The 18,215-nt window shown below is 40.2% G+C and overlaps 1 protein-coding gene across 4 annotated transcripts in view; it reads left to right on the top strand.

Moving 5' to 3' along the window:
* DDHD2 (DDHD domain containing 2) overlaps window positions 1-17,926 on the top strand; it is a 31,685-nt gene extending 13,759 nt beyond the window's left edge. For 2 of the 4 annotated variants that reach the window (XM_055348986.2, XM_055348991.2), the window contains 11 exons: window positions 939-1,147; window positions 1,430-1,497; window positions 2,903-3,025; window positions 4,901-4,996; window positions 7,112-7,228; window positions 7,332-7,487; window positions 7,926-8,028; window positions 8,161-8,331; window positions 8,760-8,922; window positions 15,203-15,310; window positions 15,763-17,926. In XM_055348986.2, coding sequence (XP_055204961.1) covers window positions 939-1,147; window positions 1,430-1,497; window positions 2,903-3,025; window positions 4,901-4,996; window positions 7,112-7,228; window positions 7,332-7,487; window positions 7,926-8,028; window positions 8,161-8,331; window positions 8,760-8,922; window positions 15,203-15,284 — 1,288 coding nt within the window. In that variant the 3' untranslated portion in view covers window positions 15,285-15,310; window positions 15,763-17,926. Of the gene's footprint in view, window positions 1-938; window positions 1,148-1,429; window positions 1,498-2,902; window positions 3,026-4,900; window positions 4,997-7,111; window positions 7,229-7,331; window positions 7,488-7,925; window positions 8,029-8,160; window positions 8,332-8,759; window positions 8,923-15,202; window positions 15,311-15,726 lie in introns of all 4 variants that reach the window. The other 2 variants (XM_055348992.2, XM_055348989.2) reach the window with 1 other exon arrangement.
* Window positions 17,927-18,215: the final 289 nt, after the last annotated feature.

Genomic DNA, 18,215 nt, shown 5'->3' with positions numbered 1-18,215 from the left:
CACCTCAGCCTCCCAAAGTGCTGGGATTACAGGCGTGAGCCACTGCTCCTGGCCCTGAACAGTATATTTTAAAGGACTTTAAAAATGTATAACCATAACACTATTATCACACTTAAAAATTTCTTAATATCATCAAATACCTAGTCAGTGTTCAAATTTCCAGTTGTCTATTATATTTTTATACATATTTTATACATATTTTATATACATTAATTATATAATTACATACATTAATTTTTATATACATATTTATATAATTACAAACATGTTTTAAACTGGGATCCAAATAAAGTCCATACCTTGCAATTAGTTGATATGTCTTTTATTATAAGTCTCTCTTGGGCTGGGCATGGTGGCTCATGCTTGTAATCCCAGCACTTTGGGAGGCCTAGGCAGGTGGATCATCTGAGGTCAGGAGTTTGAGACCAGCCTGGCTAACATGACAAAACCCTGTCACTACTAAAAATACAAAAATTAGCTGGGCATGGTGGCACATGCCTGCAATTCCAGCTATTTGGGAGGCTGGGGCAGGAGAATCGCTTGAACCTGGGAGGCAGAGGTTACAGTGAGCTGAGATCGTGCCACTGCCCTCCAGCCTGGGCAATAGAGCGAGACTCTGTCTCAAAAAAAAAAAAAAAAGAAAAAAAAGTCTCTTTAATTTATTTTCTTGATTACCACTTACCTCTCTGTCTACATCTGTTGTTTTCTTGCAGTTTATTTATGGAAGAAATGGGTTTGACTTGAGGGTTTTTTATACTCTGAATTTTGCTTATCACATCCCTCTGGCTTCATTACACATGTTCCTTTGTCCTCTTTTTGTTTTTTCCTATAAATCGACAATTGTTTGTTATAAAATGTTTAAGCTTGAAGGCTTAAAATTGGAAGCGGCTATTAAGTGTATTTAGGTTTCCTGCTTAAATTATTTTTCCTTTTTTCAGAGATCTGCAGCGAATAACCCTGCCCAGCATTAACCGCCTCAGGCACTTCACCAATGACACAATTCTGGATGTCTTCTTCTACAATAGTCCCACCTACTGTCAGACTATTGTGGACACAGTTGCTTCTGAAATGAACCGAATATACACACTTTTTCTACAGAGGAACCCTGATTTCAAAGGGGGTGTATCCATTGCTGGTCATAGTTTAGGTAACAAAATGAGTTCTGTGTGACCAGAGAAGACTATCACATTTTAAAGACACCTGTTTTTGAAGCACAATGTCTTTTATCAGTATGAAATTCAGAGGTCTAGAAGTGGTCTGTGATCAGGAAATTTGGAAGGGGTTGGAAGGGTGGTGGTAAATTGGAAAGAAAGACTCCTTGCTGTATAGATTTGCTTACATATGTAATTGGCTTTTGCCTTTTTTGTATAACAGAGAGCCATTTAGTGCTAATGCTTAGAAATTGTCCCTTCTTCTATTTTACTTATAGGTTCGCTTATATTGTTTGATATCCTAACAAATCAGAAAGATTCTTTGGGGGATATTGACAGTGAAAAGGTAATTTAGATGTTCAGCTAGGTTTTCTTGTAGTTTTCCTTAGTAAGGATTTATAGATTTTAGACTTATTTTTTGTTTTTAGCTGAGTTTAGTTTCATGTCATGACATTACATTTACACTTATTTTCATTTTAACAGACTTTTAATTATCTCTGTTATTCTTGGATGATAGAAGCAAGATAGTAACATGCTTCTACAAATAATAATTGTTATATTCTAAACCATAGTTATCTTATTTTCTTTTGTGAATATGCACCAACTGGCCGGGTGTGGTGGCTCATGCCTGTAATCTCAGCACTTTGAGAGGCTGAGACTGGTGGATCACCTTAGGTCAGGAGTTCAAGACCAGCTTGGCCAACATGGTGAAACCCCATCTGTACTAAAAATACAAAAATTAGCTGGGCATGGTGGTGTGTGCCTGTAATCCCAGCTACATGGGAGGCTGAGGCAAGAGAATCGCTTGAACCTGGGAGGTGGAGGTTGCAGTGAGCTGAGATCGTGCCACTGCACTCCAGCCTGGGTGACAGAGTGAGACTCCGTCTCAAAAATATGCACTGCTGATCTGTTAATAGAGTTATGGAATCATTGAGCTAAATGAAGTTTGCATATGAACAAATGAATGAATTGGCTACAAACTGATATGATTTATAGAAACTCTGTTCGAAAGTATTGGGGACTTGATGTTTAAACATTATTTTAGTAAAAATTCCTATAACCATGTATCATCTGTAGGATTGATTTGGTACCTATTTCTCCTGTTGGACCATGAGTTCCTCCACAGCAGAGCTTTTGTCTTAGACTATTTTATTTCTATTTCTATTTCTTTTTTTTCTTTTTTTTTGAGACAGTCTCTTGCTCTGTCACCCAGGCTGGAATGCAGTGGCACGATCTTGGCTCACTGCAACCTCTGCCTCCAGGGTTCAAATGATTCTCCTGCCTCAGCCTCCCCAGTAGCTGGGATTACAGGCGCATGCCACCGTACCCGGCTAATTTTTGTATCTTTAGTAGAGACAGGGTGTTGGTCAGACTGGTCTTGAACTCCTGACCTTGTGATCCGCCCACCTCAGCCTCCCAAAGTGCTGGGATTACAGGTGTGAGCCACCATGCCCAGCCTAGACTGTTTTATTTCTTAAGCACTGTTTTCCTAATTTCTTAAGCACTGAGCTCCCTTAAAATTCAGCAAATGTTTGTTAATGATGATGAATATTTTACTCATTTCTTTAAAAACATATTTTCAATTGAAGTTGCAAAACCTTGGAACCTCTTAATTTATATCTTGCATAAATGACAATTTGTTAAAGTTAAGATACATTGCTGTGGAAATCTATATATTTCTTTACTGCAAAATAGTATTAAAGGAAACTAAATGAATTTCAAGAATATGAGCTTTATAATTTAATTTTTAGGATTCGCTAAATATTGTAATGGATCAAGGAGATACGCCTACACTAGAGGAAGACTTGAAGAAACTTCAGCTCTCTGAATTCTTTGATATCTTTGAGAAGGAGAAAGTAGATAAAGAAGCTCTGGTAAAAATAGTCTTTTAAAACTTTATGCCAAGCCATTTTCAGTATTTTTGTTTATCGTGTTTACTAAGAGCCTACCCTTTAGATACTTTTTAGTCATAAATACTTTATGATTAATGTTCCTTAGCATTATTTATTTGCTTTTTATCATATCAAGTGACCTTTGCTTTGTGGAAGTTCAAAGGTCAGATGGCCATATTGATATTCATAGAGCAATGGAGCAGACTAACCAGTACGGCTCATAGAAAACATGAGTGCAAGAACAAACAAATAAATAACCATTAGCTGTTCCAACTCTAATTTTCTGTTGTACTTTCAAGAGCTCTACTGTTATTTGCGAGTAGCTGGGATTACAGGTGCCCGCCACCACGCCTGGCTAATTTTGATATTTTTAGTAGAGATGGGGTTTCACTGTATTGGCCAAGCTGGTCTCTTGGCCAGGCTGGTCTGGAATTCCTGACCCCGTGATCCACCCACCTTGGCCTCCCAAAGTGCTGGGATTACATGTGTGAGCCACCGTGCCCAGCCAGCTTATTTGTTTTTTTTTTTTTTTCCATTTTTGTTGTGCCTTTTTCTGGTTTGTGATACATTCACTCATTTAACAGATATTTAGAAAATGCTTACTATACCAAGTACTGGATAGATGGGTGAATAAGACGTATGATCCCTGACCTCATAGTGTTTATAGTTTACTGGGGAAGACACATGTTAAATAATCACACACATCATGGCAATTACAATAAGAAGTAAGTAGGAAAAGTACACCGTGTTGTAAGAATTAACCTGGTCTCATAAAGTGCAGGAAGACTTCCCTAATCAAATGAGTGACAGCTGGCTGGGTATGGTGGCTCACGCCTGTAATCCCAGCACTTTGGGAGGCTGAGGTGGGCAGATCACGAGGTCAGGAGTTCGAGACCAATCTAGTCAACATGGTGAAACCCTGTCTGTACTAAAAATACAAAAATTAGCTGGGTGTGGTGGCACACACATGTAGTCCCAGCTACTTGGGAGGCTGAGGCAGGAGAATCGCTTGAACCCAGGAGGTGGAGGTTGCAGTGAGCTGAGATCACGCCACTGCACTCCAGCCTGGGTGACAGAGCAAGACTCCATCTCAAAAAAAAAAAAAAAAAGATGAGTGACACTTGAGATCTTGATTGTTAGTCTGTTCCATACTTGTGTGTTTGCTGTATGTTCTCAGTGCTTGTGTTCATCAGCAGGAGTATAATCCTTCTCAGGCATGTGACATTTAAGTCAGTATAGAAATCAAGGAAGATTTTTTTGTTTTGTTTTGTTTTTTTGAGACGGAGTCTTGCTCTGTCGCCCAGGCTGGAGTGCAGTGGCGCGATCTCGGCTCACTGCAAGCTCCGCCTCCCGGGTTCACGCCATTCTCCTGCCTCAGCCTCCTGAGTAGCTGGGAATACAGGTGCCTGCCACCGCGCCCGGCTAATTTTTTTTGTATTTTTAGTAGAGACGGGGTTTCACCATGGTCTCCATCTCCTGACCTCGTGATCCACCCGCCTCGGCCTCCCAAAGTGCTGGGATTACAGACGTGAGCCACCGCGCCTGGCCAGAAATCAAGGAAGATTTTTATGTCCTGAAGTCCTTAGATACCCAACTTCTCTGGTTTTTTTTTTTTTTTTTAACAATAACAATGTTGTCTATATTATTGTAACATTGATATTATAAGTATTGATATTTTCTATTCTTTTTTAGGCTGTTTCATGAATAAAACAGGTCCTTTTTTCTGGAAGTTATTCTATGATGTTTTACTACTAGAGAGACAGGCAGCAACAGAGTGCCTAGGCCTTATTCCTCTTAGGGGACAGGATTGATTTTATTTTGTCTAGAAATAAGAAAGACTTGATTTTCTATGCCTAGGCTTTATGTACAGACCGAGATCTTCAGGAAATAGGAATTCCTTTAGGACCAAGAAAGAAGATATTAAACTATTTCAGCACCAGAAAAAACTCAATGGTATGTGCCTAATACAGCTTGTTGGACTAAACAATTCTTTGATGTCCATAGTGTGTCCTTGTGCTTTGTGGGATGTTTACTCTGGGGAGCCAAGCAGTTTTTTGGTAATTGATCTTTGGCTTTTTTTTTTTTTTGAGACAGGGTCTCGCTCTGTCACTCAGGCTGGAGTGCAGTGGTGTGATCCCAGCTCATTGCAACCTCCGCTTCCCGGGTTCAAGCGATTCTCCTGCCTCAGCCTCTCGAGTAGCTGGAACTACAGGCGCCCACCACCATGCCTGGCTAATTTTTGTATTTTTAATAGAGACGGGGTTTCACCATATTGGCCAGGCTGGTCTCAAACTCCTGACCTTGTGATCTGCCCGCCTTGGCCTCCCAAAGTGCTGGGATTACAGGTGTGAGCCACCTGCCTGGCTGATCTTTGGCTCTCTTTCTAGAAATTAAACACATTTTCTTTTTTACATCCTTTTTTTTCTTTTCTTTTCCTGGAAATGAAATCTCGCTGTGTTGCCCGGGGTGGAGTACAGTGGGTGGTCTCAGCTCACTGCAACCTCCACCTTCCAGGTTCAAGCAATTCTCCTGCTTCATCCTCTTGAGTAGCTGGGATTCCAGGTGTGCACCACCATGCCCAGCTAACTTTTTGTATTTCTAGTAGAGACGGGGTTTCACTATGTTGGCCAGGCTGGTCTTGAACTCCTGACCTCAGATGACCCATGTGCCTCAGCCTCCCAAAGTGCTGCACTGCTCCTGGCCCTTCTTTTTTTACATCCTTAAAAGTGTTATTAGCTTCAGAAGTCTTCTCTCCTCTGGAATTCTCCTACCATTTATTTATTTATTTATTTTTTTGCTTTTTTCTTTTCATGAGAGTTTTACCAATATCTACTTCACATCACATACCATAAAATTCACCCTTTTAAAGTTTACAATTTAATGGTTTTTAGTATATTCATAGAGTTATGTAACCATTACCACTATCCAATTTCAGCACATTTCCATTGTCCCTTAGGGAAACCCCATACCCATTTGCTGTCACTCCCCATTGCTCCCTGCCCCCAGCCTCTGTCAACCACTAATCTACTTTCTGTTTCTACAGATTTGCTTATTTTGGACATTCCATATAAATGGAATGTCCTTTTGAGCCATGTGTCTGACTTCTTTCACTTAGCATAATATTCTGAAGGTTTACCTGTGTTAACAGTACTTCCACATTCAGTTTTTCTGGTCACTGAATTTCTCTCCATATCTTATTAGTTAGTTTTCTTCTTTTTGAGTCGGAGTGTTGCTCTGTTGCCCAGGATGGAGTGCAGTTGCACGATCTTGGCTCAATTGCAACCTCCGCCTCCTGGATTCAAGTGAATTCTCCTGCTTCAGCTTCCTGAGTAGCTGGGATTACAGGCACGCGACACCACACCCAGCTAATTTTTGTATTTTTAGTATGGGGTTTCACCATGTTGGCCAGGCTGGTCTTGAGCTCCTGACCTCAAGTGATCCACCCACCTCAGCCTCCCAAAGTGCTGGGATTACAGGCGTGAGCCACCATGCCTGGCCAGTAGTTAGTTCTTTTCCAACTTTTTAGCAGGTGGCTCATTTCTTTTTAAAGACTCAGTTCTTGGCCCAGCCCATCGACATCCTACTTCCCTTGATTACAGAGGCACAGCACTTCATAGAACTCTAGCAATCCTCAGCATTATCTTCCCACAGTGCCCTGCTATTGTTTTCTCTTATGATTGTTGCCTAAAGTTTCAACGCTACTGAAATGGCTATGTACAACTTTCATCATTTTAGAGCATCTAAGAATGTCAATTAACAATTTAAGGCAATAATTTAATCTTGTTTTCTGAGGAAATCTTCCTAGAATTTTTGGCTGCCATTTCAGAACTTTCCCAAGGGTTCTTTCAAACCAGTAGAAAACTATATAATCCTTTGGCTATACTTTTACTATATAGTAGCTCCCCATACTTTTTTTTTTTAATAGAGACTATGTTGCCCAGGTTGGACTTGAACTCTTGGGCTTAAACAATCCTACCTACCTACCTACCTCAGGGTCCTGAGTAGCTGGGACTACAGGTGCATGCCGTCATGCCCAGCTTCTCCACATAACTATTTTTTATTCTTCAGGGTATTAAGAGACCAGCCCCGCAGCCTGCTTCAGGGGCAAACATCCCCAAAGAATCTGAGTTCTGCAGTAGCAGTAATACTAGAAATGGTGACTATCTGGATGTTGGCATTGGGCAGGTAACTAATTCTCTTTGATCATTTTACAGCCTGCTATTTGTATGGTAGAAACAGATGTAACTTTTGTTATTAATGAGAGATGCTTTTATTTTCCTCCTTTGAGGTGTCTGTGAAATACCCCCGGCTCATCTATAAACCAGAGATATTCTTTGCCTTTGGATCTCCCATTGGAATGTTCCTTACTGTCCGAGGACTAAAAAGAATTGATCCCAACTACAGATTTCCAACATGCAAAGGTTTCTTCAATATTTATCACCCTGTAAGCATTGTACAGCTATTGTGGTTTTACCTAAATATCAGGGCTTATTGTTAAAGAACATAGGATTTTCTGTTGTGTTGATTTTTTTTTTCCTATTCCATTGTCTAGCAATGAGACAACTTATAATAGTATTGATTTGGAAGTGATGGAGCAGAACTGTACATTTTTTTAAATGAACTTATGATTATTCTTGTTTAAGATACATAGTTCTGGTTGTACATGGTGACTAATGCCTGTCATCCCAGCACTTTGGGAGGTCGAGGCAGGAGGATTGCTTGAGCCTAGGAGTTGAAGGCTACAGTGAGCCATGATTGCACCACTGCACTCCAGCCTGGGTGACAGAGCGAGACCTCATCTCAAAAAAAAAAAAAAAAAAGTTATATAGTTTCCAGACTCTGCTTAGCAGAGGTAAATGTAGCTCTTGTTTTTCCTATGTAGTTTGATCCTGTGGCCTATAGGATTGAACCAATGGTGGTCCCAGGAGTGGAATTTGAGCCAATGCTGATCCCACATCATAAAGGCAGGAAGCGGATGCACTTAGGTAAGTCCGAGCATAGAACTTGATAATTCTAGACCTTTTGGCCAGTGCAAAGGGCATCATTCACTCTGTTCAGCTATGTTGGACCCTAAGCTCTTTGTAAATCATTTAATGTTCTTTATTTATATGTTTCAGAACTGAGAGAGGGCTTGACCAGGATGAGTATGGACCTTAAGAACAACTTGCTAGGTTCGCTGCGGATGGCCTGGAAGTCTTTTACCAGAGCTCCATACCCTGCCTTACAAGCTTCAGAAACACCAGAAGAAACTGAAGCAGAACCTGAATCAACTTCAGAGAAGCCTAGTGGTCAGTGACACTGTACACATTGACCAGCTGCCAGATAAGAGGGATGCCATGGTGTGGCGTTTTTGATAGTTAATTTAATTTAATTTCACATTTAATTTCATAGTTAATATTGCATTCTTTTGCTTTAGTTTTCAACTTCTAAAGAGCTCTATTCCTGCTTGCATTTAGTATAAACCCAAGGCAAATGACCTAGCTATCAATGGTATAGGTAATGAGATGTGTTGCGCAAAAGCAAAAAAGGGGATTGGACAAAATTACTGTGACCTGAGAAGGAGCTTGAAGGAGATTGAGAGGAGGAAGATGGGAGAGAGCTCTCTGAACAGAGAGTAGCTCATTCTGCGGTAAACTTGGAGTGTGAGGAGAAGTTAACAGGATAACCCTGAAGGCCAAAAGATTTTAGATTCTTATTATGGTTCTTCCATATCCAGATGTTAACACAGAAGAGACCTCTGTGGCAGTTAAAGAAGAAGTCCTGCCTATCAATGTGGGGATGCTGAATGGAGGCCAACGCATTGACTATGTGCTACAGGAGAAGCCTATTGAAAGTTTTAATGAGTATTTATTTGCTTTACAAAGCCATCTATGCTACTGGTAAATGTTGTTTATTTTTGTCTGTTTTGTTTGTTTACCTGTTTCATAGATATTTGATAGATGTAGAAAAAGGAGGATAGGCCAGTTGCATTGGCTCAGGCTTATAATCTCAGCACTTTGGGAGGCCAAGGTGGGAGGATTGCTTGAGTTCAGGAGTTTGAGACCGGCCTGGGAAACATAGCAAGACCTCATCTCTACAAAAACTAAATTAGCTGGGCGTGGTGGTATGCGCTTATAGTCCCAGCTACTTGGGAGGCTGAGGCAGGAGAGTCACTTGAGCCCAGGAGTTTGAGACCACAGTGAGCCATGATCACACCACTGCACTCTAGCCTGGGTGACAGAGCAAGACCCTGTCTCAAAAAAAAAAAAAAAAAAAGACCTGTGTACCTTTGGAATTAAAGTGACTTCTCATTTAGACAGCACAAGCACAATCATGTCATTTCAAGAATCTGGTTTAAACACACTGTTGTTTTATTTTGCAGCTGGGTAGAACATGGTTGAGGCTAATGATGCCAACAACCATAAGTTCAATTATCTTGGTGTTAAAAATGTGTCTTTTGGCCATTTAGGTGCACATGAATGAACTGGAACAAATATTACTGTTGCTGGAAGTCTTATAGCAAACCCATTTGAAAGCATTTATGGTAGCTGTGACAGAATTAATTATTATTATTTTATCATTATTTGAGACAGGGTCTTGCTGTGTCACCCAGGCTGGAGTGCAGTGGCATGCTCATGGTTCACTGCAGCCTTGACCTCCTGGACTCAAGTGATCCTCCCCCCTCAGTCTCCCTAATAAGTAGGATGACCGTTGTGCACTACCATGCCCAGCTAATTTTTGTACAGACAGGGTTTCGCCATGTTGCCCAGGCTGGTCTAAACTTCAAGCAATCAATCCGCCTCCACCTCTGCCTCCCAAAGTGCTGGAATTACAGGCATGAGCCACCACGCCTGGGCAGAATTATTATTAAATATAATTGGTTACCTGATGGATTGTAGAATGGATTAATGATGCTTATTGAAATTCAGGCCGGGTATGGTGTCTCATGCTTATAATCCCAGCACTTTGGGAGGCCGAGGAAGGAGGATTGCTTGAGGCCAGGAGTTGAAGGCTGCAGTGAGCCATGATGGTGCCACCGCACTCTAGCCTGAGTGACAGAGCGAGACCATGTCTGAAAAAAAAAAGTATAAAATAATACTAATTAATCCCTGAAGAAGTTGACATAAAAACAAAGTAAGGAAAATAAGATGGGTCAGAGATAAGTGTTTTAAAAATGAAAGCTCAGACCAGCATGGCCAACATGGCAAAATCCTGTCTCTACCAAAAATACAATTAGCCAGGTGTGGTGGTGCATGCCTATAGTCCCAGCTACTAGGGAGGCTGAGACAGGAGAATTGCCTGAACCTGGGAGGCAGAGGTTGCAGTGAGCGAGATCACGGCCACCGCAGTCCAGCCTGGGTGACAGAGCGAGACTCCATCTCAAAAAAAAAGAAAAAAAGCAAGCTCAAAGGTCCTAAGAAGAATTTTTCCCTTGAATTCTGATGAGGAATTATCATCTGATGCAATCACTATTGTTTGTATATAATATATACAGTAGAGGCCAAAAGCAATCTTGTAAGGGGCTAAAATAATGCTAAGAATGATCTCTGGTGATCTGGCTTGATAGAAAAGAAAGAAGAGTTCTTTTAATATTTCTGTGTGGGCAGTACATTCATATGGTTTGAAATTCAAAGAAAGAAAAATAATGAAAAGCCTCTTTTTTATTTTGTTTCTTGCAATCAGTTTCTTCCCCATATACAACTAATGTAAAATGTCTTCCAGCCATCTATTTTATGCCTCCATAATAAATATATGTATGTGAATATATTCTTTCCCTTATTCTGAAAACATAAATAGTATATTAAAGGTAATGTTCTGTGCCTTGTTTTTTCTACTAGTATATCTTGGCATTTTTTAACCTATTATATGTAGTTTCCTCATTTTTTTTAGCTGCATAGTCTTCCGTTATGTACATACACCATAATTTATTTACGCCGTCCTCTACTCATGGACTTCCAGGTTTCCTTTTCTTTTGCACACACCTTGTTCATGTCATTTCACCTACTCATGAGTATATCTGTAATGTAAAATACTTCGAATTGAAATCAATGGCATAAAGGGTATATACATTTGTAAAATTTGATAAATATTGACAAATAAGAGGTTGCACCTTTTTATACTCCCAGCAATAATGTACGAAAGTGTGTGTTTCTCCACAGCTTTTCCAACAGTTTTAATATTTTTAAATCTTTGCCAATTTGTTGGGTGAAAATGTAAAATATACTGTACATATTAAAAGAATACACATTTGATGAGTTTTGACATGTATACACCTGTGAAGCCATCACTACAATCAACTTAGCATATTCATCACTCTCAAAAGTTTCCTTGTGCCTTTTGTAATCCCTCCCTTCTTTTCTCTTCCCCACTCCTCCTAATTTCCAGGGAGCCACTGATCTGTTCTGCCACTGTAGATTAGTTTGCTTATGACTTGTATTTGGAATTCTACAGTATATACTTTTGTTGTTTGGCGTTTAGCTTATTTATTTATTTATTTATTTATTTATTTTTTTGAGATAGTCTTGTTCTGTCATCCAGGCTGGAGTGCAGTGACACAATCATGGCTCACTGTTGTCTAGATCTCTGGGCTCAAGGGATCCTCCCATCTCAGCCTCCCAAGAAGCTGGGACTGCAGGCATGTGCCACTGGGCCTAATTTTTTTTAAATTTATTTTCGTAGAGATGGGGTCTCACTATGTTGCCCCTGCTGGTGTCAAACTCCCAGCCTCAAGCAGTCCTCTTGCTTTGGCCCCCCAAGCTGTTGGTATTATAGACATGATCGATGTTGTGTATATCAATAGTATATCCTTTTTATTGCTGAGTAGTATTCCATTATATGGATATATCAGTTTGTCCATTCACCTGTTGATGGATATTTTGATAGTTTCCAGTTTTTGGCTATTAACAAAGCTGCTAGGAACATTCATGTATAAGACTTTACATGGACATATTCTTGGGTAAATAGGAATGGAATGGGTGGATACTATATGGAAGTGTATTTTTAAAAGAAACTGCCAAACTGTTTTGCCACCAGCAGTTTACATCTCCATCAGCAGTGTTTGAGAGTTTCAGTTGCTCCACATCAACTTTTTTTTTATTTTTTATTTTTATTTTTGTGAGGCAGTCTCACTCTATCACCCAGGCTGGAGTGCAGTGGTGCGATTATAGCTCACTGCAGCCTTGACCTTGGACTCAAGCCATCCTCCCATCTCAGCCTCCTGAGCAGCTAGGACCACAGGTGTGTAACACCATGCCCAGCTAATTTTTCAAATTTTTTTGTGGAAGTGGGGTTTTGCCATGTTGCCCAGGCTGGTCTTGAACTCCTGGGCTCCAGTGATCCTCCCACTTGGCTTCTCAAAGTGCTGGGATTACAGGTGTAAGCCACCATATCTGGCCAACAAGTTTTTTTTTTTTTTTTTTGAGAAGGAGTCTCACTCTGTCACCCAGGCTGGAGTGCTGTGGCACGATCTTGGCTCACTGCAACCTCTGCCTCCCAGGTTCAAGCGATTCTTGTAGCTCAGCTTCCTGAGTAGCTGGGATTACAGGTGTGCGCTACCATGCCTAGCTAATTTTTGTATTGTTAGTAGAGATGGGGTTTCACCATGTTGGCCAGGCTGGTCTCGAACTTCTGACCTCAGGTGATCCACCTGCCCCTGCCTCCCAAAGTGCTGGGATTACAGGCGTGAGCCACTGCGCCTGCTCAAAATTTTTATTTTTATGTAATCAAATTTGTTGTCATTTGCTTTTTGGTTTCTGGAATTTGTGTCATACTCAGAAAGATCTTCCTTTCCAAAAAAATTCTTACCACAGTATTTTTTTTTTTTTTTTTTTGAGATGGAATCTCACCCTGTTGCCCAGGCCAGAGTGCAATGGTGTGATCTCGGCTCACTGCAACCTCTGCCTGCCAGGTTCAAGTGATTCTCCTGCCTCAGCCTCCCAAGTAGCCAGCATTACAGGTGTGCACCACCACACCTGGCTAATTTTGTCTTTTTAGTAGAGACAGGGTTTCACCATGTTGGTCAGGCTGGTCTCAAACTCCTGACCTCAAGTGATCCCACCTCAGCCTCCCAAAGTGCTGGGATTACAGGCGTGAGCCACTGCACCCAGCCAACACAGTATATTGTTATATATATAATTTTTTTTAGAAACAGGATCTTGCATGCAGTGGCTTCTCACAGGCATGATCTTAGTGCACTAGACCCTTGAATTCCTCGGCTCAAGCAATCCTCTTGCCTTGGCCTCCTGAGTAGTTGGGACTGCAGGTGTGCAACACCATGCCTGGCTATTCTAATATTTTATCATCTAATTTTTACATATAAATCTTTGATTCAGATTCAGGTCCTTTTTTCCCCACGTGTCTCAACACTATTAATAGATTTGAGATTCTAAATTAATTAAATTCTTTTTTTTTTTTTTGAGACAGAGTCTTGCTGTGTTGCCCAGGCTGAAGTGCAGTAGTGCAGTAGTTGGCTCACTGCAACCTACGCCATCTGGGTTCAAATGATTTTCCTGCCTCAGCTTCTTGAGTAGCCGGGACTATAGGCATGTGCCACCATGCCCAGCTAATTTTTGTATTTTTAGTAGAGATGGGGTTTCACTATGTTGGCCAGGCTGGTCTCGAACGCCTGACCTCAGGTGATCCGCCTGCCTCGACCTCCCAGTGTTAGGATTATAGGTGTGAGCCACCGTGCCTGGCCACTTAATTAAATTCCTATACATAAATGGGACTATTTCTCAACTTCTTGTTGATTTGCTTATTTATGTACCATTTTAATATCTGATAGAGCTAATTCCCACTTGTTTATACAGGAATTTCTTAAGCTGGGGTCTGTGTATATGAGTTTGTGGGAGATGAGGGAAGTCTATGAATCCAGTGAAATACGCATTTATAATTGTGGTTGCAATGTGATCCTTTCTGGGGAGGAATCCGTAATTTCATTAGATTCTCAAAAGGATGCATGACTCAATAAATGTTGAACCACAGATCTAGAAGAATAATAGAGGCTTATATCCTTAAGGCAGTCCCTCATGAGTGTTAATGTTTTTAAATCAAATTTTGTTATGAAATGTGGATATAAGTAATTGCTTGTGCATACGTAGAATAATATCTGGAAAATGCATGAGAAATTGATAACATTGGTTGTCAGAAGATGGGAACTGGTGGTGGTTGAGGAACAAAGGTGGGAGGGAGACTTCGTTACTTTCTTATATTTTTGGAATTTGGAACCTTATGATTGTATTACCTTTTCCAAAAAGTGCATAATATTTTAAAAATTAAGGTGACCAACTGGATAACTCTTCAATAGTGTCTCTAGAATGATCTCTGTGGAAAAGGAACAATTCTTGGTTATTTCTTACTGGCTTTTTTTTTTTTTTGAAATGGAGTCTCACTCTGTCGCCCAGGCTGAAGTGCAGTGGCGCTCTGCAACCTTCGGCTCACTGCAACCTTCGCCTCCTGGGTTCAAGCGATTCTCCTGCCTCAGCCTCCTGAGTAGCTGGGACTACAGTCGCGTGCTGCCACGCCTGGCTAGTTTTTTTTTTTTTTTTAGACGGAGTCTCGCCTATCTGCCAGGCTGGAGTACAGTGGTGCGATCTCGGTTCACTGCAACCTCCGCTTCCTGGGTTCAAGCAATTCTTCTGCCTCAGTCTCCCCAGTAACTGGGACTACAGGCACATACCACCACACCCTGCTAATTTTTGTATTTTTAGTAGAGATGGGGTTTCACCATATTGGCCAGGCTGGTCTCAAACTCCTGACCTTGTGATCCGCCCACCTTGGCCTCCCAAAGTGCTGGGATTACAGGCGTGAGCCACCGTGCCCAGCCCTAGTTTTTGTATTTTTGGTGGAGATGGGGTTTCACCATGTTGGCCAGGCTGGCTCAAATTCCAGACCTGTAGTGACTTGTCCACCTCAGCCTCCCAGAGTGTTAGGATTACAGGCATGAGCCACCACACTTGGCCTCTCTTCCTAGCTTTTTTATATTACTAGACTTAATGCCAGAGTTCTTTGCCAGGTCACCTTCCAAACCACTGCCAATTACATTACTTCTGAATCTCATTTCTTTGCAGAAGTAAAAAATAAACTTGCAAGATGGTTGTATGGATTAAATGAGATAATATATGTAAAACATTTGGCACAAATGTTAGTCCCTTTTCTCAACATAATTTTTTCTCTTTATAGGGAGTCTGAAGATACAGTATTGCTGGTCCTCAAAGAGATCTACCAAACCCAGGGTATCTTCCTTGATCAGCCTTTACAGTAAAAATGACCCATCTATGGCTGCTTAATGTAAGTTTTAAAATGTCATATATATAGTGTAATTCTTACATATTAACATGTTATAATGAACTATGGAGCCTCAAGCTCTTTTTAAATATACTAGCTGTTGCCTGTCACCAAGATCTAGGCTGCTATTCATTTTTAGAGGGACTGGTAGAAATTCATGGGGAAATAAACACAGTAGCCCATTTAGAGGAAGATTAGTGTATGTCTGTTTTGCTAGAGATTTTGTCCAATGACACCTGTCATTTTTTAGGATCTAAACTCAGAGTTTTAATGGTTCTATTATCTAAGAGTTACTGTGGCAACAGTTATGATTTTAATTACCAACCACCCATCCTGAGATTTAAATTACTCAGCCTTTTAGATGTGAAATTACAAAGTCTGTGTATTCGACTCTGGCATTCTCTGTGGTTGCCTTCCAGTTGTGACTGCAGCTCTTCTCCCACTTTCTTCCCTAGACGGACATTGAGGGATCCTTCCCCAGAAAATCCACCTGTTTGTTGCTGCAATTTTCCTCTCCTCAGCTGCGTCATTTCCTGCATGTTGCCTGCCACTTACTCACCACTGGGGTGTTTGGAAGATAATCTTCCTCTTTGGAAATGAATGGAAAAGCAAAAGGCCCTATTACTTTTAACCACTGGCTTCATATAAACACTTGCCATTTTTTCTGCGTAGCTGGGGGTGGTTTGTATCTTTAATTCTTCGATGATAGTTTATAGTTGCCACACTTTATTGATTAGTACTTGACATGGTGTAAAGCCTATTTTGGGTTTGATTTGTTTTGGGTGGGGTAGACATGTTTTTAAGGAACTTATTGCTTATCTTTAGAAAATGTTCTAGTTTGGAAACAGATTCTTGAGATTCAGAAGGCATTTTGGAGTACACTTATCTCTTGTTTGTGTTGAACTGAAGGCTAAGTCTCAGTGGACATGGAAAAGACTTTTGGGTGATTTATTTTTGAACCTGCATTTCTTTCTTATGTGTAGTGTATGAAGAAAGACTAGAATGTAGCTTTAAAAAAGTGTTGTTTACTCTCTTAGAACTGACAGACTTATTGCCAGAAATCACTGATGTTCATTGTTTTTGCAACTGTTTGAGCTGCTGTAAGAGTCTAAAGTTGACAAGTTAGTTCATGTTAGGTGCATCTTTATAAAGCAAAGATGTTGTATATCCTAGGCCTCCCTTTTATATTTGATAGAAGTTATTTGCTAATGGCTTCTATTCTTACGTTGAAAATAGTTGTAAAAGTTGATGAACCTGAAATTGTGTAGCCTCTACAGGCTGCTGAGGTTCTAAATAAAACCTTTTAGTGGTGCCTTTATGGTGAAACAGAATTTGTCACCTGCCATTTCTACTTGGGCTAAGGTAGTATTGTGTATCCTCTTTCCTTCTTAGGTATCCATAATCCACAAAGCATATTTAAAAGGCTCTTGGCACGGGCAGCATTGGTTGAGCAGGTAGGTTTGGCTAGGGGGAAATGTTTAACTTGTTCTGAAAGAAAAACTTATGTCTGTAGGGTCCAAGAAACAGCTATTCCAGAGTCAGTGTCAGCTGAGTCTGGAACATATGAAGTGAGGTTTACTTCTAAGAACACAAGTGACTGCACACTAATTTTGTCAAGGCATCTTTTCACTACTTTGCTGTAGATTTTTCTTCTTCATTGGTCAGTTTGTCATTGTCTTTGTAGTTCTCTTTATGATAATCCTTTATACTTGCTCTCAGATTCCACAGGCCTCTGTTTATAGAGTGGCAAAGGCAGGCGAGCTGTGGTTTATTGTTTATAAATTTTTTTATAAATGTTATGGTATTCAAAGCCACTGACATTTAATATTTACTGAAGCCATTCCTTAGACAGCAGTGGTCTTTATCCCTTTCTGGAAAGAAAAGGAAAATGAAGGGTAATTACTGTCACCATGGAGATTGTAGAGGTAAGGTTGGGGTATAGGTCAGGCCTGGCCTTTCTTTGTCATCTGCTTATAGTCTAGTGCTAAGTATGCCACTAAGTTTCAGATATATGGAATACTTTATTTTTTTAAAGGTATATAAACTCTGAGTTATTGAGAATTAAGTATTCACTGTATATTAAGGGGAAGCTTTTGCCAAGTTGTGGTCTTCAAATTTATGTTTACTCTTCCTATTGGCAGAATAGGTGCTATTTAAGAGTAAACCAAAGGATAAGCAGAGGGAGTCCCTATAACCAAAGATGGACAGCATAGCCCTGGATAGCCAGATAAACCACTCTTTGTATTAAGAAATGTTTCTTTCCTAGTGGTGAGGGGTGGGTAACTGTGAAAGAGCTTTATATCTTGTCTATTCATGGTATTATAGCTGTATATTCCCAGGATAATAAGCTTGATTGAAATCCTGTATTTAGTCATATATTATTTGCACTGCTTCATTTGTATCATGTGCAATCTCTAGACCAAGCCTATTTTTAAACTCTGGTACAGCATCATTTTGTACATATTCCCAGCTGCAGAACTAGTATCACTTATCTCAGCAAAAGAGATTGTTTGCATGGAAAGATTAATAGCACTGATTAGATTTCTAATATTTTGCATTTTTGAAATGTTTGTTTTCTACGTGATTATATTTAAAACTTTAGTAAATACTAAAATGAAACCATATTGACTAGTGGCCTACTTTTACCTGGACTCACCCGTCTCAAAGTCAAGAAAATCAATACAGTCACGATTTTCTCTGTCTTTATGTATTACTAAAACAAAAAAATAAGTTTTGGGCAAAGAACTAATATGTAAGTTCTTTCCTGTTGACTGGTATTTTAATTGTCATAGGCAGAATTTAAGTTCAGAATTTAAAGCATGGCAATTATAAGAGACTTTCCTTTGGTATTTATAAATATTAGCCAGTACTATAGATAACAGCAGTTGAATCACTTAGGGCAGATGGG

This window comes from Gorilla gorilla, chromosome 7 (genome assembly GCF_029281585.2).
Source record: "Gorilla gorilla gorilla isolate KB3781 chromosome 7, NHGRI_mGorGor1-v2.1_pri, whole genome shotgun sequence".
NCBI classification, from domain to species: Eukaryota; Metazoa; Chordata; class Mammalia; order Primates; family Hominidae; genus Gorilla; species Gorilla gorilla.
The sequence above is the reverse complement of the archived record's forward strand: the minus strand, read 5'-3'. Positions and strand labels throughout refer to the sequence as shown.